The sequence below is a fragment of the Canis lupus genome, chromosome 26 (assembly GCF_011100685.1).
Source record: "Canis lupus familiaris isolate Mischka breed German Shepherd chromosome 26, alternate assembly UU_Cfam_GSD_1.0, whole genome shotgun sequence".
In the NCBI taxonomy this organism is placed as follows: Eukaryota; Metazoa; Chordata; class Mammalia; order Carnivora; family Canidae; genus Canis; species Canis lupus.
This window is the reverse complement of record NC_049247.1, coordinates 17,387,029-17,414,975: the sequence shown is the minus strand read 5'-3', so window position 1 is coordinate 17,414,975 and position 27,947 is coordinate 17,387,029. Positions and strand designations below refer to the sequence as shown.

General features: G+C 42.2%; 1 protein-coding gene across 1 annotated transcript; it reads left to right on the top strand.

Moving 5' to 3' along the window:
- The first annotated feature begins 295 nt into the window (after nt 1–295).
- LOC486307 (piwi-like protein 1) lies at nt 296–27,947 on the top strand. Its single transcript, XM_038576091.1, has 21 exons — nt 296–489; nt 1,506–1,641; nt 2,022–2,043; nt 8,710–8,838; nt 9,431–9,645; nt 10,398–10,516; nt 11,147–11,227; nt 11,539–11,736; nt 13,551–13,662; nt 16,200–16,326; nt 16,540–16,657; nt 17,031–17,145; nt 17,620–17,807; nt 18,332–18,404; nt 20,552–20,752; nt 20,892–20,995; nt 23,613–23,683; nt 24,082–24,238; nt 24,896–25,021; nt 26,083–26,230; nt 26,379–27,947. Exons 1-21 carry the CDS (start codon nt 296–298, stop codon nt 26,493–26,495), a joined length of 2,751 nt encoding a protein of 916 aa, XP_038432019.1. The 3' UTR covers nt 26,496–27,947.

Sequence of the window (27,947 nt, the reverse complement as noted above, 5' to 3'; positions counted from 1 at the left end):
TGTGTGTGTGGTGGGTGAGCGTCCAGGAGACACCTGGTTCCTCCCTGTGCGATGGGGATGTTATAGGCGAGAACTGTGTGCACACCTGACTCCTACAGGTAAGCGCCGGAACCCATGGGGTCCCGCCACTTTGTATGGGGAAAAGGATCACTACAGGACCCTTCTCTGACAACTTTGGAGTTCGCCGTCTTGTGGGTGTGGTGGGAAACCCTGCCTCGTTAGCACCTGACCCTTTCTTTAAAGTCCTCGTCTGTAGAAAGTTCCAGGCAACTACACAGAGATGTCTCCTAGAACCATGCTCTTCCAGGGCCTGTCCCCTCCGGGGTCCTCACCCTCAGGACCGCAATGTCCGGCCGAGCCAGGACTCGAGCTCGAGGCAGAGCCCGTGGTCGGTTCCCCTCCCAACCCGCGCCACCTGGAGCCGCAGCGCCACCTGGAGCCGCAGCGCCACCTGGAGCCGCAGCGCCACCTGGAGCCGCAGCGCCGCCAGTGAGCACAGTCCTGTTCAGTCTCCTCTATGCAGAAGATGCTGGATCTTCCTCAGCTGCTTCCTTCTCACGTGCCTTCACTCTCGCAAAGGGCTTTACTTTCATCCTGAGAGTATGGAAAGGTGTCTGAATATCTTGGCTCCAGCCAAGGACTCCTCTTTGAGGATGAATTCAAAACAGGCAGCTGACACCCCACAGGTGTCTCCCCGACATGCCCCACTCCTTTCATCTAAAGAAGCCCCATTCTGCCCGTTGCTGGGGCCTTCTAGATCCATCCTAGACTCCTCTAAAACCCTTCATGTAAATAACCAGAAAATACTGTCCTCTTCCAATTAAAAAAAAATCCTAGCATCTGACAATGTCTTACCACCTCTGTTTCCCCCCTCTGGCCCCAACCCCCAGCATCCTTTGCTGAACACCACAAGTGGCCTCCTAACTGGTCTTCCTGCATTTGCCCTCGTCATTTTTTCGGTTACTCAGCACAGAACCAGTAAGTCAGTCCATGCAGCTCCTCTGCCCAATGCCCTGTGCACGTTCCTGTCTTCTTAGTCCGAACACATTGTTCCAGATGGCCTTCCTCCCACCACCCCTGTGACTTCTCCTGCTTCTCTCCCCTTGTTCAGCTCATGCTTCCTTGGACATTGCTGTCCTTAGAAAATTTGCTCTTTACCTGTGGCTCCCATAACCTTGTAACTCTCCTCCAAAGCTTTGGTTGAGTCCCAACCTCCTCCTGAGGCTCTGTTTCATACCCCATGAACTCACCCAGCCCCCCTTCACAAACCTACCTTCCCCATAACACGAATTTTCTGTACTTTGTTCTCTTTTACTTCATTTCCCTGGCCATTAACATACTAATGTTATATACATTATGATTTTCTGTTACTGGCGTGTGAGCCATTACAAGGGAATATGCTCCATGCCCTGATAGCACTTGGACACATAGCAGGCAAATAATTTTTGGATGAGGGACAAATTTCATTAACAGCACTCTTTATGTCTATCCCCTCAAATATGCAGACCCAGCAAACCAGCCGAATTCCACCTAGCCCGTGGCCACTGCAACCGGAAAGCCAAGTGGTTAAGCCTGCACAACGAAGAAGACCGAGAAGAGCATCTCGGCCTCCAGGTGACAATGGGGAAAGAGAGGGTTATGGTGAGGGGCAGGGAGATTTAATATCTGAGGGTGCACCATAGTGTTACCAGCCCAGCCAAGAGCCTCAGGATCCCCATAGAGTTTGACAGGATAGAAAGAGTGTATAGCCCTCAACTATTTTTCTTTTCTGCAATGAATTAATTGCTCAGTGTTTTCTTCCCCTTATATTTTAAAGCTTTATGGAAAAGTGGAGATGGATAACAGTCAGTCTAGCCAATTGTTCAATTATAATGTCTTTTCAGGTTTAGACAATGCATTCATATATAACTCCAAGTTAACTAGGAATTCTAGAAACATGAGTGGGTTTGAAATCAATGCACTAGAAGGTTGAGCAGCTGCTTGAGCCCCTCAGCCTTGCCTGCATTGTATTCTCCGCCTAGGTGGAAGGGTATCCTTATGCAAGTGAGCACTCAGACTTGTATATTAGCCAAGGGTTTGGCTAAAACTATTAAACCTCAGGTCTGATTCTCTAACTTGCTCCTATTTTTAAAGTGTTTTAAAAGAGCATTGGGAGGGGCAGAGGTACAGAGTGAATCTTAAACAGGCTCCATGCTGAATGTGCAGCTCGATGCAGGGCTTGATCTCAGGACCCTGAGATCATGACCTGAGCCAAAATCAAGAGTGGGGCACCTGGGTGGCTCAGTCAGTTAAGTTTTAAATTATTATTAATTATGGTGAGAATAGTTAACATGAGATCTGTCCTTAAAACTATGTTAAAGTGTACGATACAGTACTGTTAACTACAGGCATGATGTTGAATAGTAGATCTCTAGAACTTGGGTGATGGAGATTTTACACTTGTTGATTAGCAACTCCCCATTCCCCCTTCCACCTCCAACCCCTGAATGCCACCATTCTACTCTCTGCTTCTAGGAGTGTGACTATTTTAGATGTTTCCTATCAGTGGAATTCTGTAGTAGTCTCTTTCTAGGACTGACTTATTTCACTTAGCATAGTGTCCTCAAGGTCATGTTGTTGCATATTGCAGGGTTTCCCTTTTTTCCTTTTTTAAAGATTTTATTTTTATTCATTTATGAGAGTGAGAGTGAGAGGCAGAGACACAGGCAGAGGGAGAAGCAGCGTCCATGCTGGGAGCCTGACGCGGGACTCGGTCCCGGGGCTCCAGGATCGGGCCCTGGACTGAAGGCGGGCGCCAAACCGCTGAGCCACCCAGGGATCCCCCCTTTTTTCCTTTTTTAAAGGCTGAATAATAGTCTGTGGTATGGATATACCATGTTAACTTACCCATTCATTTGTTAGTATTTGGGTTGTTTCCAGGGCTTGGCTACTATTTTTAATACTGCTGCAGTGAACATGGGAGTGCTAATATATCTTTGAGATTCTGATTTCAATTTCTCTGAAAGAATCTCCCAGAAGTAGGACTGCTGGACTATATGGTGGTTCTACTTCTAAGTGTTTGGAGTAATCTCTATACTGTTTTCCATAGCAGCTGTACCATTTTTGCATTATCAAGGGGTTGAAATTTCTCCACATCTTCACCAGCACTTGTGGTCTTTTAAAAAAAATGATCTCTATCTCTTTCTCTCTCTCTCATACACACACACACACACACACACACACACACACACACACACACTGCCATGCTTACAGATGGGAAGTGACAGCTCATTGTGCTTTGAACTGCATTTCCTGGTGACTTTGAGCATCTTTTCATGTACCTGTTGGCCAACTATATGTTTGTCCATTCAGGTCTTTTCTCCATTAAAAAGGGGGTTATTGAGATCCCTGGGTGGCTCAGCAGTTTAGCGCCTGCCTTTGGCCCAGGGCGCGATCCTGGAGTCCCAGGATCGAGTCCCAGGATCGAGTCCCAGGATCGAGTCCCACGTTGGGCTCCCGGCATGGAGCCTGCTTCTCCCTCCTCCTGTGTCTCTGCCTCTCTCTCTCTCTCTCTATCATGAATGAATGAATAAATAAATAAATCTTTAAAAAAAAGGTGGGGGTTATTATGTCGCCCCCCACCCCGCCACTCTTCAGTTTCAGGAGTTCTTTATATATTTTGGAAACTAACCCCTTATAAGATACATGGTTTGCAAATATTTTCTCCCACTCCATAAGTGGCTTTCATTCTGTTGATACATTAATTTGTTCAGAAACATTTTAGCTTGAAGAATTCCTACTTGTCTATTTTTGCTTCTATTGTCTCTGCTTTTGGTGTCTGATGTTATAGATGTTTTTATAAAACACGATACATAATATGAACTCCATGAAATGAATTTATCTGAATACACAATAGTGAAATACCCGTTTTTTCATCTATATCATGTCTGAAGAGTTATGTTTAATACTTCAATAAAGCATATTGTATGTAGCAAGTACTAATGAATGATGCCAGCTGTTTTCTCTCCCTGAAATTTGAGTGTGGTAAGTTTGACTGCTGGCTGTGTCCGGAGTGGTTGTGAATTTGATAAAAAGCATTTAAAAAACTTGTATGTAAAATGAAAGCTCTTCTATTGTACAAATTCAGACTCTGGTATTTTATAGGATCATCATTAACTAGGAATAATATCTTCCAGAAGGAACCTTTTGAAAGAACCAGTTTCTGTAGCCCAGGGCATGGACTATCTTAGTCATTCAGGGGTGCAAGGTTTATGAATAATGTAGGTTATTTTAACGATATTTTTTGTATATTCTTTTATTGGAGTTCGATTTGTCAACATGAAGTGTAACACCCGGTGTTCATCCCAGCAAGTGCCGTCCTTGGTGCCCATCACCCAGTCACCTCATCCCCCTGCCCACCTCCCTTTGCACTACCCCTTGTTCATTTCCCAAAGCTAGCAGTCTCTAAGGATTTGTCACCCTCTCTGATTTTTCCCCACTATTTTTCTCTCCTTTCCCCTATGATTCCTTTCACTATTTTTTGTATTCTTGGTATAAGTGAAACCATATGGTAATTGTCCTTCAATTGACTTACTTCACTCAGCATAATACCCTCCAGTTCCATCCATGTCGAAGCAAATGGTGGGTATTTGTCGTTTCTAATGACTGAGTAATATTCCATTGTATATCTGATAGGTCATTTGCAAATATCTTCTCCCATTCTGTAGGTGGACTGTTTCTTTTTCTTTTTTTTTTATGATCATCATTGCCTTTTATTTTTTATTTTTTTTCATCATTGCCTTTTATTTGACTTTTATGACCAACCTCGTGGTTTCACACTGCAACAATATATGAGCACTGGAAAAGCAAAGTTGAATTTTCCGTTCCTTTTTTTTTTTTTAAGAGTATAATCCTCTTACTTATTTTTATTTATTTTTTTATTGGAGTTCAATTTGCTAACATATACCATAATACCCAGTGCTCATCCCATCAAGTGCCCACCTCAGTGCCCATCACCCAGTCACTCCCATCCCCGCCCACCTCCCTTTCCACCACCCTTTTCGTTTCCCAGAGTTATGAGTCTCTCATGTTCTGTCTCCCTTTCTGATATTTCCCATTCATTTTTTCTCCTTTCCCCTTTATTCCCTTTCACTATTTTTTATATTCCCCAAATGAATGAGACCATATAGTGTCTGTCCTTCTCTGACTTATTTCACTCAGCATGATACCCTCCAGTTCCATCCACGTTGAAGCAAATGGTGGGTATTTGTAATTTCTAATGACTGAGTAATATTCCATTGTATACATAAACCACATCTTCTTTATCCGTTCATCTTCCAATGGACCCCGAGGCTCCTTCCACAGTTTGGCTATTGTGGACATTGCTGCCATAAACATCGGGGTGCAGGTGTCCTGGTGTTTCACTGCATCTGTATCTTTGCGGTAAATCCCCAGCAGATCTATTTTTAACTCTTTGAGGAACCTTTGTTGACTGTTTCTTTTGTGGTGCAGAAGCTTCTTATCTTGATGAAGTCCCAATAATTCATTTTTGCTTCTGTTTCCCTTGCCTTCATGGGTGTATCTTGCAAGAAGTTGCTGTGGCCAAGTTCAAAAAGGGTGTTGCCTCTGTTTGCCTCTAGGATTTGGATGGATTCTTTTTTTTTTTTTTAATTTTTATTTATTGGATGGATTCTTGTCTCACATTTAGATCTTTCATCCTTTTTGAGTTTATCTTTGTGTGTGGTGTCAGAGAATGGTCTGGTTTCCTTCTTCATGTGGATGTCCAATTTCCCCAGCACCATTTATTGAAGAGACTGTCTTTTCTCCAGTGCGTAGTCTTTCCTGCTTTGTCTCATATTAGTGGACTGTAAAGTTGAAGGTCCACTTCTGGATACTCTCTTCTGTTCCATTGATCTATGGGTCTGTTTTTGTGCCAGTACCACACTGTCTTGATGGCCACGGCTTTGTAGTACAACCTGAAATCTGGCATTGTGATCTAAATTCTGCAGTCATGAAGTCTCTTGAATCTTTTATGCTTTTATCTAGAGCCACCAGTAGCTTTGTAATTGTGCTTCTGAATTGACTTCCTGACATTGAATTGTAATCCATATTCTGTAGTCCTGTGGCAGAGTGTACTATTTCTGATTCTTTTTTGTTGTGAGTTCTTCCTTCTAGTCGTTTTGCTCCATGCAGAGTGGGGGTGTTAGCAAGCTAAGGCAAGAATATGAAACACGACCTAAGTAAATTTCACCCTAGATGACTCTGACGAGGTCAGAGACTAGAAAATGAAAACCAAATCAGAACATAATAAAACCAAAGGACCACTGAAGTGAAAAACAAACTTTAAAAGAAAGTGGTAAAAAATAAAAGGCCAAGAATCCCAAAGAAGTATAAAAACGAAAAAGCAAAAGAGAAGAGAAAAAAGCAAAAGTGAAGAGGAAAAGGGAAAAAAAAAAAGAAAAAAATGGAAGGAGGGGAATAGGAGATGGTGGCGATGAAGTTGTAGTGGAAGGAAAATATAGTCTACTTGAGGGGTCCTAGAGTCTGATCCTCTTGGTTCTGAGTGTATTAAGTTCTGTATGTTAGAAGATGTTCGGTCCCAAATTTATATAAACCAGCAATACTTGTAGAAAGCCCCAACGTTGACCACCAAAACATAAGGTAAAAGAGGGGAGCAGAATGGGAAAGAAGAGAGAATATAATCTCATAGAATGAACCAGCACGGTATAGTACTTGGTTCTGGGTGCATGCTGGTCATGTTTTAGAAGGTATGAACTTCCACCATTGGGGAACAAAAGGAGTCCAAGAAAACAAACAAACAAAAATGACAAAAAAACATAGCTCATAAATTTCCCACTATTAAACTGAGTATGTGGAATCTAGAAGTAGAAATTATATCTAGGACCTGTAATGGTAGAAATAAGAAAGTCAAAAGGAAGAACGTTAAAAATGAAGTGGTAAAATATTGTAGTTAAGATGGGAAAAGGGGAAAAAAATGGAAATTTTTAGTCTGATATAAAAACGAGTTGTACTGGAAAAAGCGGGGCGGGGAAGGAGGGGAATCTCTAGTTCTACTAACTCTAAGTCCCTCTTCTTCCCCTGGGGCTTTCCAGCACTGCTTGGTCCAGAACTTGCTCTTCCCCGTCCTTCCAGCTGGTCTTCGGGGGAGGGGCTGCTGTGCTGACTCTCCGGTGTGTGCACCTGGGGACCTGCCCTCCCTCCCCCGCCAGGTGCCGGGCTTAGGGGGAGTTGCTTGTCCTGTGACGCCTCTGTCCCCTGGCGGCGCCGCCTGTCCCAGGCACAAGGTGACACAGGGAGGAACACAGCAGTGGCGGCGGCCAGCTCTCCAGTCCTGGAGTCTGCTCCCCCGTAACTCCCTCCGTCCCCAGTCCCTGCGGGCCTGGGTGCTCTGGGGTGGGGGCGCGGACCTGCACAGCTCGGGGCCGGCCGCCGGGGAGTCCTCGCTGTCCTGGGCCCTGCCGCCTCCGCCCGCCCCGGGGGGAGGCAGGACCGCGGCCGTGTCCCCCGCCCTGGGCTCCGGGGCCTGTGCTGCCGGCATCGCGCTCCCGGGGCCGCGGCGGGTGCCCGAAGGCAGCAGGCGCAGCGCCCGCCCGCCCGGAGCCCCCGCCTGCCCCCGCGCCCCCCGCGCCCCCAGCTTCTCCCCGAGGCCCCGCCGGCTGCGGCTCCAGCGCTGTCCCGAGCTCGGCCCGCGGGCTGTGGGGCGCTCTGCCCCGGGCGCGCCTCGTCTGCTCGTGACCCCGGGAGCCTGGGGGCTCCGCCGCCCCTCCTGGGGTTCAGCCCGACGCCCTCCTCTCCGGGGCTGGGCTCTAGGGGCGCCCAGGCTTTCCCGCCAGGCTGGAGCCACCTCCTCTGGCCCGTAGCTCCCCACCCCCCACCTGCCCCCAGGCTTCTTCCTTCCTTTCCTTTCCCTTTCCCCCCTTCTTTTTCCACCCTTCCCTCTTCCTGTCTTGTCTTGTTAGAAGCCAAAACTTTTCTCTCTGTAGAGTTCCGGCTGTTCTCTCTTTAAACTTCAGGTCACATTCGTAGGTGTTCAGGATGATTTGGAAGTTCTGTAGGTAAGTCGGGAGGACCTGGTGAGGTGAGGACCCTACTCCTCCATCATCTTCATAAATCCCCTCTTCCAGGGTGTTTGAAAGACTGCTTTGTCTTGTCCTCCAAATGGTGCCTCGTAAAATCTGTATACATATTTCAACGTAATTAAAAAATAGAGCCTTTTCCAGTAGCTGTTAATAAAAAGAACGTCTCAGTTATTTTGTATCAAAGGCAATTTCATGCACTTCTTAAAAATAAACTGCTTATTCAGTCAGCATTTTCCAGTGCTCTTGAGAGGGCAGTGAGGTGCCAAGTGATTGGCCTATAAAGCCGCTGGCTAAGGACAAAGTTTCTGCTTTGAAGCTTGCACTCCGAACAAGTGTCTGGCGCAAAAGTAAATTCCATGGGGATGGATGTGGGGCTGGCCAGGCCGGCCACTGATGTGGGGTGGGGTCTTGTTCAGAGGGGTTTCCAGGTCCCATTCCCCCTTTCTGGTGACCAATGACTGAAATACCCGTTAGATTGCTGGACAGTCCTCTTTCCTAACTCCAGCGACCTCAATTTAGTTTTACTCAATAGCTGGTGTTTAATATTGTCCTTTGTGGTTTTATGTTTCCTCCCTTTTTTTTTTTTTTTTATTGTATAACACTCATGGCTTTCACATCCGTTTCCATGTAGAGGAACTTCAGCTGGCGACTAGACTGCAGGCAACCTCACTGAAGGAGAGAAAGCGTTTTGGGGGCATTTTTCGAGACCATGTGGTGGATACCCGACAGTACTTGGAACATGTTAGAGAGTCCACAACAGGTATGCTGGCCGTTAACGACCCAGCATGAGGGAATTTTTCACGTGAAACCTGTGCATGTTTGTGTTTAAGAGTGTGTGTAAAGCTTCATCCCATCACTGTGAGTGGAGGTAAGCTCCTAATCTGCTTACGTTGTTGTAATGGCACCCAATTTTGCAGAAACAGAGACAATTAGAGCGTCCTAGATGGACTCTCCATTTTTCTCTTCCTTTTATAGCCACTAAGACAGAATGACCCAGCTCTTTGAAAGCACTGAGACTTTAGAAAAAAGAAACCTGAACATAATTACAACATTAACATTATTCTGGCTCCCCACCCACTCCCCCTGTTGGAAGCCTTGTGTTAGAGATCTTTCTTCTGATCTCTTGTTAAATATTTTAATCTTCTATTTTAACTCTCTAAATGTCTGCTTGAGTGAGGACTCCTCTAAATGGATGATACATACTCTGGACATCAGCTGTATGTAAATGTTTGTGTTTGGTGGTTAATATCCTTGTTTGGCCTAACTTTGGCTTTCAGTATTGGGATATCCACATTATTTAGGTACAGTCGGTCTGCTTGTTTCATTATTGACACGTGGATTCATTTTTGCAGGCACGCTGGGTAGACCTGTAAAGCTATTCACAAACCATTTCCGAGTGACGTCCCGCCCCCAGCAGGTCACATATAAGTACAACATTGACTACCTGCCAGACATCGAGGATGGAAAAGTTCGTTCAGAATTGCTTTTGCAGCATAAAGCATTTATCGGAGAGTGCCATATATTTGATGGGAGCTCTTTATTATTACCTCACAAGCTACTGTTGCCGGTTAAGTACTGTTATTGGATGTTTTCTTTTTAAATTTTATTTATTTGAGAGAGCAAGAGAGAACCAGCAAGAGGGCAGAGGGAGAGGGACAAGCAGTCTCCCCACTGAGCAGGGAGCACAACTTGGGGCTCAATCCCAGGACCTGAGATCACTACCTGAGCCAAAGGCAGATGCTTAACCAATTGAGCCACCCAGGTACCCTAGACATTTTCTTGACCTTTGTTCTCTTCCTCTCACATCTTCACTGTTTTAAAGCAAATACAATTTTGTACAATGATTTGAGGAGACCTGAAGATCTCTTGCCCATGGGATTTGTAACAAAACCCACATGCCATGTGTGCTTGTCACTGATGTTCCCTCCTGCCTCATGTCAGTGCTTAAAATGAATCTGAGCAAAATATATACCTGTTTTTACATTTTCAATGGCAAATATGGGTCAAGTGCTGATGAAGTATTGAATAGTTTTTCTCTTGTTCTCATCTTTCAGCAGAAACATTAGAAGGACTTAATATTTTCTCAATAAACATCTATTTACCAAATGAATCATCTACAGGGGCTCGTTTAAGTTAAAAAAAAGTAGTTGTAAATGTTTAATTCTGACTCCTCACTTTAGCCTCATAAATCTTGTATTGTCCCTGCATGTGTCACACTGGTGTGTTTCATACCCAGGTGACCTATTGATTTGTGGCTCAATAATGAGCTTATTGTCTTTGGAAGGACTGCTAGACCCTCCTGTTTTTTCTTTATCTCAGAAAACGGAATTGGTCAGCCTACTGAAAAACCAGGTTGTGAAGCTGACCATTGAATTCATCAGCGAACTCTCACCCAACTCACCGGACTGCTTACGCTATTACAACATTCTCTTTAGAAGGTGTGTTTATAAGCTTTAGTTTCCTTGAGATATGACTGTGTTCATGTGTCAGTGGCATTGAACATAGACATTTGCTCCTAGAATTTCCTGTTCTTGACACCTCCTCATCCTGAGAGGGCAAAGGATCTTGGGGATGAAATGGGACTTGACCCCTCACCTAGACATGTTTAAGTTCTGTGGCCTATCCTAAGTATTCTCCCTGCCTACCCCCATATCCTGTGCCTGGACCTGCCTGGAAGGAGGAGCATACATCGAGTATGCATGCCTATGCATATTTCTCCTTAGAGCAAATGCACTGGTTTTTTATTTTGTAGTAACAGTGGTGGACAAATATCCCAAATTGGAGGCACATAATCTGCAAAAGATGTTTTGGTTCATTTCTGGGAATGGAGGACATCCTAATGGTCTTTCCATGACAGTTTGTTGTATACAAGGGAAAGGAGGGGAAAACAGAGGATAAATGGACCTTAATATCTACCTCACAATATAATTTACTTGTACCAGGTACATCTGTTTATTATGTGTAATACAAAGTTGCTGGCAGATTTTTCCCCCTAATGTATCCTCATGTGTATTACCGAATGCTTAATATTCATACATTTTCAACAAAACTTATTTTTCAATTTTTAGAATTTTGAAGCAGATGAATTTGAAGCAAGTTGGTCGCAACTATTATAACAAGCAAGAGGCCACTGAGTTCTTCGATCACAAGTTGGTATAAAATAGTTTCATGTAATGTTTGTAATGTATACATCTAAATCCCATAGATTCTCACATGCATACATATGTAGGTATATATGTGTAAGCCTGTGGTTGATAATAAAAGTGGTTTAACAAAAATTAGGTATAACTAGCACAGCAGGTAAATCTCTATTGGAAAGGTCCTTCAAAAGACCCTTTCTTACTAAAAATAAGAGATGAAACGGCTGGACTCCTAAGTGCCAATTTTAGGGCCCTGTGACACTTGCTCTATACTCAGAGCTTGGAGTTTGATAATCCTATCTAACGTGTTCTATTTGCAGGCTGGTCATCTGGCCTGGATACGTTACTTCTATTCTTGAGTATGAAACCAGCATTACCCTCTGTGCTGATGTGAACCATAAACTGCTCCGAATGCAAACAGCTTATGATTTAATAACAGGTCTTCGTGATCCACAAACCAAAAAGGAAGATGTTGAGCAAGTTTCTAAAGAATTAATCGGGTCAATTGTTTTTACACTGTAAGTCTGCTTTAAAAAAACAACAAACCTATCCCATTACTTTGGTCACCACCCCCACCCCGAGAAGATGTTCCCATAGTTTTCAAACCACTCAGTAAAGTTCAGAAGCTGACCTGACCTGGCAATGGCCAGAGTCAGTCCATGCTTTTCTCATCTAGGTCTATTGCATGAGAGAGGGATACGTGTCATTTGTAGACTTCGCCGTTCTTAATTCCTAATGCTGATCCAGTCATCTTGTGGAACCCTGTACTGCACATAACAGAATATATTCCTTCCAAATTTTTTGCTTTGTGTCTAACTAGTTTTAAAAAATCAGGGCTTAATTATATAGAACCTATGGGCAAATTTCCACTTGAAGTTAGTTTTTTCGTCTCCCTTTAGACAAGACACTTTGAGTGTGGATTGAAAGTTGTTTAGCAACATCATCTTAAGAGTAAAATTGAGGACTTTTGCTCCCTAATTTCAAAACATATAAAGCTAGTAATCAAGACAGTGGCAAAAGGACAGATGAAAAGATTGGAATAGAATTGAGTCCCAAGTCAGTTTATAGTCAGTTTATTTTTTTCCAACAAGAGTGTCAAGACTGTTTAATTAGAGAAGGAATACTCTTTCAACAGATATTGCTGTGACCACTGGGTATCCACCTGGCCCTTCCTGACACAATATACAAAATTAACTCCAATTTCATTCCAAGATAAACTCAAAATAGACCTCAGTGTAAGTGTTAAAAGTATAAAAGTCTTTGAAGAAACTATAGGAGTAAATCTTTAGGTGAGCAAAACCCTTATAGGACACCAACAGAGAAGGGATGACAAAAGAAAAGTATAAATTGTACTTCATCAAATTAAACACGTTTGTTCTTCAAAGTCAAAAGTGAAAAACAGTAGATAGAAAGGTGACTTGCAAATGTTTTCTCTCAATCTCATTACTTGTATCTATTTAAGTAAAGAACAGGTACAAGTCAAAAGATAACTTTTAAAAAATGGGTAAAGGATCTGAATCGACATTTCTCTGAAGAAAATATAAAAATGATCCATAATCACATGAAAAGATACTCAATGTTATTAGCCATGAAGGAAATGCACTAGGATGGCTAAAATTAAAAAGGCAGATACTAAATGTTAGCAAGGATGTGAAAAATCGGAACCAACCCTCAAACGTTGCTGGTATAAATGTGAAATGGTATGATCTCCTTGGAAAACAGTATGGCACTTCCTCAACATGCTAAATATAGTGTGGCCATATGATCCAGCAGTTCTATTCCTGGTTATGTACCCAAGAAAAATGAAAACTTATGGCCATTCATGTACCAATTTTGTAGACCTGACATTATTCATAATAGCTTAAGAGTGTAAACAATGTGAATGTTCATCCGCTGAAACAGATAATATATCCCATTATAGATATGCTATGTTTTTATTTGGCAATAAGTAGGAATTAAGTACAAGTATATGCTATAGCAGGAAAGAATCTCAAAAGACATTATGCTGAGTGGCAGAAGGCAGTCAGGAAGGGTCACATATCATATGACTCAATTCCTATGAAACAGGACAGGTAGGCAAACGTATAGGATGGACTTTAAACTAGCCGTTATCTAAGGACTGGGGAAGTTGAGTGGACATGAGGAGTGACTGCTCATGGTTGTGGTGTTTCTTTGGGTTGTGTTGAAGGGTGTACAACTCGGTGAATATATTAAATATAATAAAGCTGATCTATCCTGCAATTACCAGTAGTATTTAAAGCCTATTAATTCTTGCCTGACCCCATGCTATGAATACATTAGGAATAATACCATATATTGTAATATTCCACAGGTATAACAACAAAACCTATAGGGTGGATGCTATTAATTGGGAGGATAATCCCAGAACCAAATTTAAGAAATCAGGTGGTGCTGAGATCACCTTTGTAGACTACTACAGGGAGGTATGCAATCTTTTATTTCAGTATATCTAAATATTTTTTTCTTATTTAATCAAATATGTCTCCTATGTATAACTGATAGTCACATATGTTAGATCATAAGTCATAATCTATATATTACAGGGTTTCTCTTGGAGGGTATTATAACTTACATGAATTTGTCCATGTATTTGGGTACTTGTGTATATGTTACATAACTAGAATGGCTCCAATATGACCTCTTTCATGAGTCTTGGACGTGGCTATGATAGTTTTAAACATGTTGATGGATTGTTGGGTTGAAAAGAAAATATGGCAAGATTTCAGATATGAGGACTTCACCTACGTAGAAGTTTCAGCTCTCTAGGACTTGGTTCAAAAAGAAAACATGAACAATTACTATCAGAAATGATGTCACTTATGTGCTAAATCTCATAACTCATGAATTCCTCAATCTTTGTTCACAAAGAAACAAGTAAACTTCATGAACAAAGATGCACTAGGTGGTGAGGTTGGTTTTCTAGCTTTGGCAGATAAAAGAGAATTCAAGGAATTAGAGATATTTATAGCAAATGGAAAGAACTTAGAAAAGTATAAACTGGGTTTTTTTTCCCCCTAAATTATATTAGGAATCCAAAACCTAGCTACTTGGAAGCACTGAGGGTACACAGCCATTCAAGGGTATGGTGCTATTATGGCATCATCCCCACTTGTGCTCCACGCTTAGTACTTGTTTAACCTGAAAGCATGTAATGAGTGCTCATTATACAACTTGGGTATACATTGGTAAGACTACTGAGTCCTCTGTTCTTAAGGAACTTGCATCCTTGTAGCAGGAAGAGAGATGGCAGACAAGAAGAAAGCATGTATTGGGGAAAATCTATGCAAATAATCAAGAGGTGTTATGGAGAATGTCTGGTGGCTTAGACTGCTGGTCATAGAAAGTTCTGAGTAGCTGGTATGTGACTGTCAGAAAGGAGCAAGCTGTGTGCAGATTGGTGAGAAGAGACACCACTTTCAGGATGGGCATGATGTATCCAGATCCCAAACAAGGCTAGAGTGTCCTGTCAAGAAATAAACCCAGTTGCGGGTGGGACGTGTACAGGGTTGCAGGATATGACGTCAGAGGAGGACGTGGGAGCCACATTGTATAAAGTTCTGTCCACCTACACGCATTGGATTTTACCGTTAAGTGACACTATACAGATAGATGAAATGGGGTACTTTATATTATAGATGTGCGTCTAATGTACAGGGAATGCACTGTATGTGGGTAAAAAGGGAGGCAGGGACACCAGTGGGGAGGTGCTTAAGTCTATTTAGATCAGTGATCAATGGTGACCTGGATTAGAAAGGGAATGGACGGGGCAGACGGGAGGACTTTTGATGGCTCAAATGTAGTGAGTAATGGTAAGAGGAGCCTCTGGCTTTATCTGAGGAAGTGAGTGGAGGCTGGCATCACTTATTGCAATGGGAGATTGTGTGTGAGGAGCTGGCTTGGGGATTGTTGGGATGACATAGCCTCTGATGGAGTTGCAGACAGGGATATCAGGCTGATATTTGCTTGCTCATTCTCCAGATTTTACTTCAAAGGTCATTGGTTGAGACGACCTTTGAAATGACTTGGGTAGTCTTGGGATGTCCTGGTGGGAACTCAGTATAATAACAGATGGCAATCTAGTTGTGTTGTCATGAGATCTATAAAAATCCTGAAATCCATAGATGAGCCCTTAAAAGCACAATCCTGGCTTGCAGAAAAGCGTTCATAGTAATGCAAAGTGGGACAAGGAAATTCCTGTGGAGATGCAGAAGTTGGTGTTGTAAGAGATCCGTCTGGGATATCACTGGATTTGAAGTCTTCTTGTCTCTGGAACTCCTTTGACATTCTCAAGATACTTAACCAATCCTACCAGAATTCATGTGGCTAACTGGTGACTGATGAGGATCTCACTGATCAGCGTGGAAGGATCTATGACAGACCATCACTTTATGTGGGAGAGGAAAGGCACTTTATTGTACAGGAATTGCAGCCTAGGGATAGGAGCTTCTGGATAGATGTCTTGGCAAATGCCTTTTCCTGCCGGAAAAGTTTCGATGATGCAGGAGGGCATGTTTGGAATAGCTGTAGTATTGCAGCTGCAAGGAGTGACCAGGTTTGTCGTCCCCCATTAATGTGGGAATCCTCTTCAAAGTTCTTAATTACATCCTTAATTTTTTAAGGCAGTACTATAGTGAAGAAATACATAATTCAAGGCTTGGTCCCACATTTACCTATAGCAAGTTAAAGAAGGCTGGTGCAGTGACCCCAACACAATGTTTATGAGAGTCTTGTTCTCCTGGGCCATGTGTGCTTACAGGGAAAAAAGAGGTCATCCCTGGGACATCTAAATTAAGAGACTATTAAGAGTATCTTTAACGTGTTCTTAAACTTGGGGAAATAGTCTTCCTAGCACACCCCTGGGCCTCTGTTGGTGATCCAGACTTTTTTGTACCTATTTAGGTGACTTGACTAGCCTTTGCTGACAGTCACACCAGTGTTCTTTCTCACCTCTTTTGAGCAGCAGTATAATACAGAGGTTACCGACCTAACTCAGCCACTGTTGATCAGCAAAGGCAAATGGAAAAAGAGCCAACAGGACACACCCCATAAGCCTATAATGCTGGTTCCTGAGCTATGCTACCTGACAGGTACTTCAGATTTATGCAGTCCTCATTAGAAGACCACCCCTTTCAAGCCCCAGATGTTACGATGTAGAAGTACAGGCTTCTCACAGTACTCCATAATGACCCAGAGCTGTGTTCTCTCCGTTGGCTCTTCCTCTTCCAGATAAAACCATCAAGGCTTCTTCACATACATGTTTATTCTTGCTTGTTTAGCTATATCTTCTTTACTTTTTAAAGGTCTATCAGATAAAATGCGAAAAGACTACAGGGTGATGAGAGACTTGGCTCTTCATATGAGGTTGGATCCAGAAAAAAGGCAGCACGAATTACGGAAACTGATGAATACTATACAAACGTAAGTCCTATTCTTCTGTGTGTTTGTGTGTATGTCCTGAAGTTGAGACCCGTGCAGAACTCTTGATATCTCAGATTCTCCAACTAAAAAACAACAGGTTGGAAGAAAACGACCTCTTGTGGGAACAACTCTATTTGTTCCATCGATGCAAAGTTAGAGGAGGTCTGGAGGGGAAGAACAAAATAGAAAGACCCTAAGCACAAATGTGAGAGTAAGGACATGATTTCAAAGTACTAGAGACCCACTCTCTGCAACATGTCAATACAGAAGACAAACAACAAGGCATCTTAGGTTAAAGGAGAATTTTGCAAATGGATCATCACTTTTGCTTGTTTCCTTTGGTTCTATTCTGTGGAAATATTTTAACTTTCAGAAATAGGGAGGTACAACGGGAACTTCAACTCTGGGATTTGAAATTTGATACCAACTTCATGTCCTTCTCGGGAAGGATCTTGAAAGAAGTAAGAATTTTTCAAGGAAGAAGAGCGGTAAGACAGCTTCAAAATGGTCATGTTCTAGTTACTCATGTAGTCATTTGGGGCCAAATGAATAATAATGCAGAGGACCTAAAGTCAGGTCAGTAACTCTCTGCTCTCTCTTCTTGGGCTGTTTGTCCTTTCTCTAGGGGAGAGCAAGCAGGTGTTCAATTAGAATGCATGTAACATCCTTGGCATATAGTAAACTCTATAGTTTATCTTGGTTAGTTTTTGGACATTTATCATGGCATAACAATATGCTAAGTGTATCCTTAAGAGTCAAATAGCTAGAATCCAAACAATCCAGAGTAACCCATGATAGAATCCCAGTATTACTTACCACTATCTTAAGGAAAGAATATGTAATTCAGTTATGACCAAAGTTTAAAATTGTAATGTTTCGGTAGGAAGTAGCAAGGATTTGCAATAGAAAGGCTCTTTGATGGTATTTCTTTAAAAACTGAAGTCTTATACTGTGTCTTCCAGTTTGACTCCCATCCACAGTTTGCAGATTGGTCGAGAGAGACCAGAAGTGGACCCTTACTCAATGTGAAGTCACTAGATCATTGGCTAATACTCTATCCTACGAGAAATTATGGAGCGGCCTCGTCCTTAGTACAGAGTCTACGGAAAGTCACACCCACCATGGGCATAGCTATGAGAGAGGCAAAAATGTAAGTAGAGCTGAAATTAAGATCTATAACAACCGATCTTCAAATCGGAGGTAAAGTGGAGTCAGACGATATTAAATTATAGGAATTGGTCACTGTATTAAAACCATGGAGGTTTGTAAACAAAGTCTAATCTATTCCAATTAACTGTAAAATAGGCTTTGGGGATATATAGTTTTGGCTATTGGGATACATGCTGAGGAAGCCAAAAATTGAACTTGTTTTTGTTTTAAGAACAAACTATCAGGGCACCTGGGTGGCTCAGTTAAGCATCTGACTCTTGGTTTTGGTTCAGATCGTGCTGGGTGCTCAGTGGAGAGTATGCTTAAGGTTCACTCTGCCCCTCCCCTTATGTGTGTACGTGCACAAGCTCTCCCTCAAATAAGTAAATCTTTCACGACCATTAGTTAAAAGTAGTTTTTTTTTTAACATTGTACCTTGTTTTTATGTGGTGCTCCATTGGGCTGCATAAAACATTTGTTACATATTTGCCTTTTGAATACAGATGATATATACTTATTTTCTAGGCTTGAAGTAAGTGATACAGTCCAGTCCTATACAACTGTCTTAGAAAATCATGTTTCCTCCAAAACACAGATGGTAAGTGTCTATTTGATAGCACTTCCTTTAAAAACAACAACAAAAAAAGATTTTATTTATTCATGAAAGTGACGGGAAGACAGGAGAGACAGGAGAGACAGAAGCAGGCTCCATGCAGGGAGCCTAATGTGGGACTCCAGGATCACACCCTGGGCCAAAGGCTGGCACTAAACCGCTGAGCCACCCCGGCATCCCATTGACAGCAGCTTGCTGTCTTACTTTGTAGTGTTATAAATCTCATCTGTTTAATTTTGAGTGGTAGACGCTCAAAATCTATCTCAAGTGCCCTTTCTTTGGCAGGGACTTGTCTTCAATTTCTGTCCTTTCCTGTCTCTGAGGCTGTCAGCCTGTTCATGGTCTCTGACCTTTCAACCATGTTCACTGGAGAGTGGGCAGACACTTTGGGAGAAAGTGGCCTCAATTGCTGAGATCACCTCTCTGGGTCCCTACTTCTTTCCTGTCTTAACCTAATAACTCTTTATGACCTTGTTAGACTGGCTGAGCCCCAAACAGGCACAGTCCCTGTGTTTTCATCAGTTTGAACAGCTCTTCTTAGGAGGAGACTGGCCTATGCTATTCCAGAAGCTGAAATTGTAGGATTTGTTAGCTGATCACTCTCTGAATACTACTCAGAAATCATCACAGAAAAAATTAGAATCTAGATTTTGCACTTGTACTTAAAAGCTTGACTTATTGAGCTATTGAAATATACATATATGTGTATATGTATATACATAAATTTATATACATAAATATATATGTATATTTATATATGTGTATATATATAAATAAATGGAGGGGTGTGTGTGTGTGTGTGTGTGTGTTATCTGTACGCAAAAGATTAGGTGCTTTAAGAAAAGCATATCTGAACCTTAATGCACTAAGCGCAGTGAACCAAAACAAAGTAGAATGAAATAAACAAAAAGCAGAAACTAAACAGAATGACAGATCGAAAGCAAGAAGTGTTAAAACTTGGTGTTGTCAAGATTGAAGAAAACAGTCTGAGGGAGGCTTGGCAACATTAAGAACAAGGAGAGTTCATGATTAACAGATTTGCTAGAGGTTAAAGAAATATTAGGAGATGGGGCACCTGGATGGCTCGCTCAGTCAATTAAGTGTCTGCCTTCAGTTCAGGTCATGATCCTCAGGTCCTGGGATCGAGTTCCACTTCAGGCTCCCTGCTCAGTGGGGAACCTGCCTCTTTCTCTTCTCCTGTGATAGCTCTCATTCTCACTCTCTATCAGATAAGTAAATTAAAAATCTTAAAAGAAAAAGTAGAATACCATGGGCCTAGGGTAACAGTAAGCCTGAAATGCAATCTTCAGAAAAAGAAACAGTTAGTGTGGTGAATTATAGGAAAAATAATTGCAGATGAAATGTAAAAAAAAAAAAAGTACAAAATGCATTTGATAGAATTCCACATTCATTCACGTGAAAAGAAAATTGTAAAATGAGAAAGGAATTTCCCTAGTCTGATTGAGGATTATCCCCAAAAAATCTTCCTAGAAGCATCATCATGTTAGAAATAATACATTGAGGATCTTCCATTATAGTTAGAAAGCAACCAAACAGTAATTGCTCTTTCTTATGATCCCATGTCCTGTTGGAGGTCTGAGCACGTGTTAGAAGTCTTGCCCTGCTGCCTGTACATCAGACAGTTTCCATAACTCCTGAGCTTATTTGCTTATCCCCACTAGTAAAATGGGGATACTAGTCTTGATCTCAGTAGGTTATTGAAGAATTAACTGAGTCAAGTACAATGCTTGGCAAGTGCTCTCACAGCACCTATCATGTAAGTGGTGACGTTCCTGATGATGGTACGTTTCAGTCTGTGCTTGTTAACCCTCTGTGTCAACTTCATGATGAACTCCTAGAAACAGAATAGCCAGGACGTAAAGACTTTGCAAGTGCAAGTGATTCATGCATATTGCCCGTGCCTGGCTCCTAGGCTCTTTCTTCTTCCATATGCTCACCTTCGCCATTATTGAATGGAATGGGATCCCAGACCCTTTACCCTCCTGGGCCAGCTGTGGATTGAATGAACAGACTCTGTTCCTCCACCTAGGTAGTTTGCTTGACGTGACATCCACTTCTCCCATTACTGTGGTTTCATGTCCTAGGTAGTCTTGTTGCTGCTTTCTTTCAAGGTCCTTTGCGTGCTGTCCAGTGAAAAGAAAGACCTGTATGATGGCATAAAACAATACCTGTGTGTCAATTGTCCGACCCCAAGCCAGTGTGTCGTGGCACGGACCTTAGACAAACCCCAGACGCTGATGACCATTGCGACAAAGATTGCCCAGCAGATGAACTGCAAGATGGGAGGAGCCCTCTGGAAGGTGGAGACAGGAGTACGTTGGATTTCATTGCCTTCTCTTTATTTCACTTGTGTTCAGTGGAATTTAAGACTCAACCATCTTAAACGCAATTGCTTAATTGTGCTTCTATTGTGTTCTAACTCAATGTCTTACCTTTTTTTAAAAATTTCAGTTACAGAATGCGATGTTCATTGGTATCGACTGTTTCCATGATATTGTAAATCGGCGGAAGTCAATTGCAGGCTTCGTGTCCAGCATCAATCAAGAATTGACGCAGTGAGTGGGCGTAGGCAGACATTGTGTAGATGGTAACTAGCTGTAGGCCAAAGAGGAGAGGTGGGCCTAACTAACGTTTGTTGACAAGGGCCATGGGCAGGGTATTCTCTCCCTCTTCTGGCAAAGTTATGCTCCAAATACATTTGATGTGGAAGGATCTATATCACTTTTCTGTTGCTGCTTAACAGATGATGACAAACATGGCAGCTTAAGAGGACACTCCTGTGTCTGCGTGTAGGTGTGTCAGGCAGCCATCAGGTTGGCCATGTTGGCCAAGCCACATTCTCTCTGGAGGCTTGAGGTCCTATTGCAAGTGCACATACTTGTGGCAGAACCTTTTTTGTTTTGTTTTTGTTTTTGGTAGATGAAGGACAGAGGTCCTCATTTCCTTGCTGGCTGCCAGCTATAGGCCTGTCTCAGCTCCTGGGACTTCATCCATATTCCTTCTCAAATGCCCTGCTCCCCCAGAGCACACACTCCTTGTTCTGCTTCAAATCTCTCTTCCCCCTTCTGCTATCTTGCTTTTTCAGGGGGTTATGAAATTAGATAAGGTCCATCTGGAAAATCTCCCCTAAAGCCAACTGTGACATAGGGCATAATCACAGGGGCGATACAATAGTCACAGATTCCAAGCGTTAGATTTCTGCTCACTGAGGGCTCTGATGATCAGTGAGTCTCCCCATTAACACATGGGGAAGGACTCAGGCCCCACATGGGGAAGACAGACCTAGGAATACAATCAGAATCCTATAGGTACAGGATCTGCTCTTCACAGATCTATATGTAATGGATCTGCCGAAGAAGATATGCTTTCATATCTCATGTTTCTCCCTTGCTCCAGGGATACTTTTGTTTTCTGTGCTTAGAGTAGAACCTACCTTCAAAAGAGTTTGCACATTCTTCAGTTTAGTTTCTTGAGCATTAGCACGTGTATAACCATCACCAGTCATTTTTATGCTTCCTGAGAATTGTGGCCCCCTAGGTATAATTACAGAGTATTCTTTAAGGGGGTCCATTTTTATTTTCATGAATGGCTTCAACTTTTCCAGCCATATTCTAGTTTAATATAATATTGGTTTGCTTTTTTGGTGGGAGGGCATGTGGAAAATAATGTTTCAATCATGGGAAGAAATTAAGCTCTCATTCAGTTCATTTTTAAATTTTTAATTCTTTTAAATTGGAGTTCAATTGCCAACATATAACACCCAGTGCTCATCCCGCCAAGTGTCCCCTCAGTGCCCATCACCCAGTCACCCCAACCCCCACCCACCTCCCTTTCCACTACCCCCTGTTTCCCAGAGTTAGGTGTCTCTCATGTTTCGTCACCCTCACTGAGATTTTCACTCATTTTCTCTCCTTTTCCTTTATTCCCTTCATTAACTTTTATATTCCCCAAATGATTTCATTCAGTTCATAAATAATTTTGAACCTTTGCTTTTTTTTATGGTGAAAAAATTTATATTTAGATTTATAGTCGGCTGGACTCAGTTTAGATGATCCCAATTTTGTTGGCAACATCCAAAGCTCATAATCAGGAGCCTGTTGAACATATATATGCTTTCTTCTCTCCATCAGGGCTGATCAAGGTGTTGACCTTCGCCACATCAATGTCATAGAGCTTCTTCAGAGCCTGTTTTATCTGGTGCTTATTGGCCTTGACATCCACAATGAGCACAAGTGTATTGTTGTCTTCTATTTTCTTCATGGCTGCCTTAGTAGTTAAGGGGAACTTGATGGCATAGTGATCAAGCTTGTTTCTCCTGGGGGCTCTCTTTCGAGGATATTGGGGCTGCCTTCGGAGACACGGGGTCTTGGGTCATCGGAATGTAGGTGACGTGTGGATCTTTTTTTTTTTTTTTTTTTTTTTTTTTGTGACTGCATGCCTTTCAGCACCGCTTTCTTAGCTTTCAAAGCCTTTGCTTTGGCTTCAGCTTTAGGAGGGGCAGGGGCTTCCTTCTTCGCCTTCGGTGCCATCTTCATGAAAGGGTGAACCCTTGCTTTTTGGCACAACATTTCCACTGCTCTGTTCTCAGCATTTGAACATACCATGATTTCATCTTGTAGACTGTAAATTCTGGAAAAGAAGCAGACAAACGTATTATATCAGGTCATTGTAATACAATTAAGAAAGCAATTAAAAGAACAGGGGATAGAAACTTGAGACTGATATTGCTTGATCTGTTGGGAAGTGGTCAAGTAAAAATTACTGCTCCAAAGCAGATGGTTCCCATAAAGCATGATTATGGATGAACCATTTTTTAAGACCTCAGCCTGAAAGCGGCAATCTCCAGGAACACTGGCGATTTATTTTGGGTGTCCACCATGAGACAGCAGTAGTCCTGCACATTGAAAGTGTGTGTAATTTGTACCAATGTTAGTGAATGCTTCCATATTCCTATTTGTGTGCATTCACAATTTTAATAAATGCCTAGGGTACTAGAAGAGACCAATGCTTCGATCTCTGCAGAGGCATCAAAGAATGGATTCCTGATTGGATCTTCAGCTACCCATAGTGACTCCCCACCCCCCACCAGAGGTCCTAGATTAACTCAGGATGAAAAATAATGGAATTTTAAGACTCATATCTCAAACTGACAGCTTATTTTTCTCCAAACAGGTGGTTCTCTCAGTGCATTTTCCAGGAGTCGGGTCAAGAGCTTGTGAACGGGCTTAAAACCTGCTTGGAAGGTTAGTGTCCCATCAAGATTGGTGTGCCTGACTCCATCTGGGTAGTTGTCTGCCAGTGGACACACTGTGCCCCCAGAGACGTCTGGCAATGCCTAGAGATGCGCTCCATTATAACAGCTGGGATGGAGGTGCTACTGGCCTCCAACTAGCGGGTAGAGACCAGGCATGCTACAGAAGACAGCAACACCCATTCTGCCCCCACAAAGAATTATCTGGCTCAGAATTTCTGTAGTGGTGCTGTTGAGAAATGCTGAGCTCACGTGAAGACCAAAAAGCAGTGAATGTGTCCTGGAGGCTACAGGATTGAAAGAACATGAACCTAGAAGTTGTTACAAATAGCATTGGCCAGTTGGTTCTGAGTTACGGCTTATTCACCCGTGTTTCTGGTTTCCTTCCAGCTGCCCTGAAGCTCTGGTGTAAACATAATCAGTTTCTACCACAAGCTATCATTGTGTATCGGGATGGAGTTGGGGATGGTCAGCTTCAAGCACTGATGGATCATGAAGTCCCACAGATTGAGTCCTCCTTAAGATCTGTGTACCCTAAAGACTCTGGGTATATAAATTGTAAAGTGCAGATTGTGTAAACTCTACATTTCAGTCTCTGAAAGGAATATCACAGTTATGATCTGTGAATTAAGAGAGAGCATGGCACAGAGGGCATCAGTTGCTGGATGGGGAATTTATTCTTTGACTTTCTGGTCCACACCCAAGTCAGAGGACAGAGCAGAACTAGAACGTCCCTGATTGTGTCCTCCCCAGGGAACCCCTAAGAACCTGTTCCTTTTTTCTAATCTCCCTGCAAGCCTTGATGTAGGAGGGCTTGTTAAGGTCAGGTACTTATTAAAATCCATAAACACAGCCTGGTGATGGTTTGTGTTTAGGCAACTTCTTTATTCTGGAGTTTTGTAGGTCCTAGGGCTGGGGAATGCCTCTCTTCTGCTTGTCACTGGGGCCTGGTTCCCACCACAGATAGGAGCAGCCCCAACCTTGTGAGGAAGTTCCTCCCCCTAAGATGTGAGTGGCTGTGAATAGAAACCTCTCTTACTGCTTAAGTCAGGCTCATGGAGCTAGGACAGTAAAGTTGGTGTGTGGGAGGACTATACCTCCCGCAGATTCTTCTTAAGGAATCCTGTGTGTGTGTGTGGTGCTTCAATACTCTGAAAGCCTCTGTACAACAGTACATCTGGTGACACCTGTCATTACTTTTAAGGGTCAAACTAACTTTCATTGTGGTGAAGAAACGAATAAACACCAGATTTTTTGTGGAGTCTCAAGGAAGACTTCAAAACCCACTTCCAGGAACAGTTATTGATGTGGAGGTGACCAAGAGGCAATGGTAAGCCCCCGCACTTTATTTATTTAGAGATTCTCTCTTATTCAAATAGAAATAGAAACTTTTTTTTAAAGGTTTGCGTGATTTGGTGGAGAATAGATTGACCTAAAGACGGTTTAAAAATTACACGAACAGATACACATGGGAATCTAGAGGTTTCTATCTTCCTTTTTCTTCTCTTAGAATTTAAGCCTATATTGTAAACATACTGAGATTCTTCAGTTGTTAGGAGCAATGGTAGAACTTCTGGTCAAGCAGAGATTTGTCGATTGTGCAAATGAATTAATGTAGAACCGTGGATGGGAAATGAAACAGGACCTTCATACCAGCAGACAGGGAGCAAGGAAGGAAAGACAAGCATCGATCAATCTAGTAGAAGACAGGAAAGGGATAAAGGAAAAAGCAGGTGGGAAAGTAGGATTAACATAAAGCATAGCGTAATACACATAAGAAATCTGGTATCTAGGGATCCCTGGGTGGCACAGTGGTTTAGCGCCTGCCTTTGGCCCAGGGCGCGATCCTGGAGACCCGGGATCGAATCCACAGTCGGGCTCCCGGTGCATGGAGCCTGCTTCTCCCTCTGCCTGTGTCTCTGCCTCTCTGCCTCTCTCTGTGTGTGACTATCATAAATAAATAAAAATAAAAATAAAAAGAAATCCGGTATCTACAAGAACCTGGTGGATCTTGCCAATTCTATTAGGGGGTGTGAATGGGTTCCGTTGATCCTCGGGGAGGGGCATAAAGCATCCATCCCTAGAACTCTGAGTTGAGTTTCCCTGTGGCCAGATCCAATGTGTCAGTTTCAAGTTTCTGCATCAAGGCGTCAGCGCAGATGCTTCTATAGAAATCTCATGAGCATTTTTACATGAGTCAGTGGTTGCATTGCCCTTTATGGACTTGCTTTCCCAAATCCTCCCCCTACAGTTAAGCAGGCTTCTAAGTATAAAGGAAACTCTGTACAATGGATTTCTGTCCATTTGTGTCACATCAGATAGTAGGTTTGCGATGTTCTTTTTCTTCTGAAAATAAGCTATAGTCTATATTCATGTGTTCTGTGATTCCAGGTATGATTTCTTTATCGTGAGTCAGTCTGTGAAAGACGGTACTGTCACTCCCACTCATTATAATGTCATCCACGACACGGTTTGCTTCACCCCAGATAGGATACAGTATCTCACTTACAGACTATGCCACATGTATTATAATTTGCCGGTAAGTATTTTTATATGGATTTCCCTTTAGATCTCAAAGATTGTTCAACATTAAATCTATACTTTTTGAGCCCTCTGAATTGATATCTCTGAAACATTAAATTTAGATAGAAAGTTTTAAAAAATCTTTGTTCTTCTTTCTGCTGAAGGGTGTCATTCGAGTTCCTGCTCCTTGTCACTATGCCCACAAACTGGCTTACCTTGTGGGCCAGAGTATTCACCAAGAACCACACCATTCCCTGGCAAGCCGTCTCTTTTACCTGTGACTAAGAGAAGAAAGCCTGATGACATGTTGAAAACCAGCATTTGTAAATTTTTTCTTTTTAAGCTGTACTTCTGAAATGCCTTCCTAGATGCATAGTTATATATATGTATATATAAAATTTTGAGAGAGAGAGAATGAACAAACTGGGAGGGGCAGAGAGTGAGGGGGGATCAGATAGAATCCCAAGCAGGCTCCACTCTTAGCCTGGAGCCCAATATGCGGCTTCATCTTATAACCCCATGATCATGACCTGAGCGGAAATCAAGAGTTGGACGTTCAACTGACTGAGCCACCCAGGTACCCCAAGATGCATAGTTTTAAATTCTAATCATTCTTGATAGCACATGGAGATTCAGAGTGGTGTGTGCTTTTGTCACTACTACCACTGACTTAACATAACCCTTCTAGTTTCCAAGCAGGAAAATGGACCACGAGGGCTGTGTCTTTCAACTCAACCTTTGAAATGTGTTACCATGACTATGATTGACAACACTTGAACATGTGGCACTTTGAGCAAGCTACTCCACTCATCGTTGAGATTGGGCATTAGTCTCATGAACAAGTAGACTGGAAAAATGACATCTTTTTTTGAAAAATGACATCTTTATGAAACTTCATGTTTAAAGGGACAGCGATGCTCTAAAAGGCAAAATGAAATGATTTATTTGCTACCTAAAACTTTGTAGGAAAGGAATAACCTATGTATGTAGTATTGATTATTCTTCAGGGTAGGGTGGAAATTTGAACGTTATCTTCGGTGGAGCTGTAATAAGGAGAGCCTTGCAGTTTAAGAATTGGCAGTTCTTGGAACACTGAAATTTCACTTTTTCTACAAAGAAGGGAAATGTAGAGTTCTATTAGCACTTCTGTTTCATTCATTCTCTTGTGTGTGTTCCAAATGTGACATTACTGTTAGCAGTGCCATAATCAGAAGAGTCTTGAATAATTTGTTAAAATGCAGCTGTTATGTTTTCTGAAAACTGATACTTTTTTTTCCCCCTCTCTTTTTAAAACTATCTTTAAATAGATTCAGGAAACAAGATATAAACCTTTGTTTTCTTACACTCCCAGATAAAATAGTATTTTGGTGACTGGCAGGGAGTAGATCAGCTTCAGGGATCCCAAAAAGGGTATGTTTATAAACAGTATAATTGCTTTGATAAGTCAGTCAATTTAGGTTTGCAATTTGAACTAGCCTTATGAGAAATAAAAACAAGTCATTTAAAAACATAATGTAATCCAGGTAACTTCTTAACTACCAGAACTGGCCTCATAATGATAAATGGAATACTGATGGATCCGTAATTAAAGATAAGGCAACATGTTCTTTTCTGATGGTAGAATTTAACTTGTGATAATATATTCCTAGAGATCTATAAAGAAATAGGAAGGAACAAATTCGGGACACCGGAGTGGCTCAGTGGTGGAGTGTCTGCCGTTGGCTCAGGGTGTA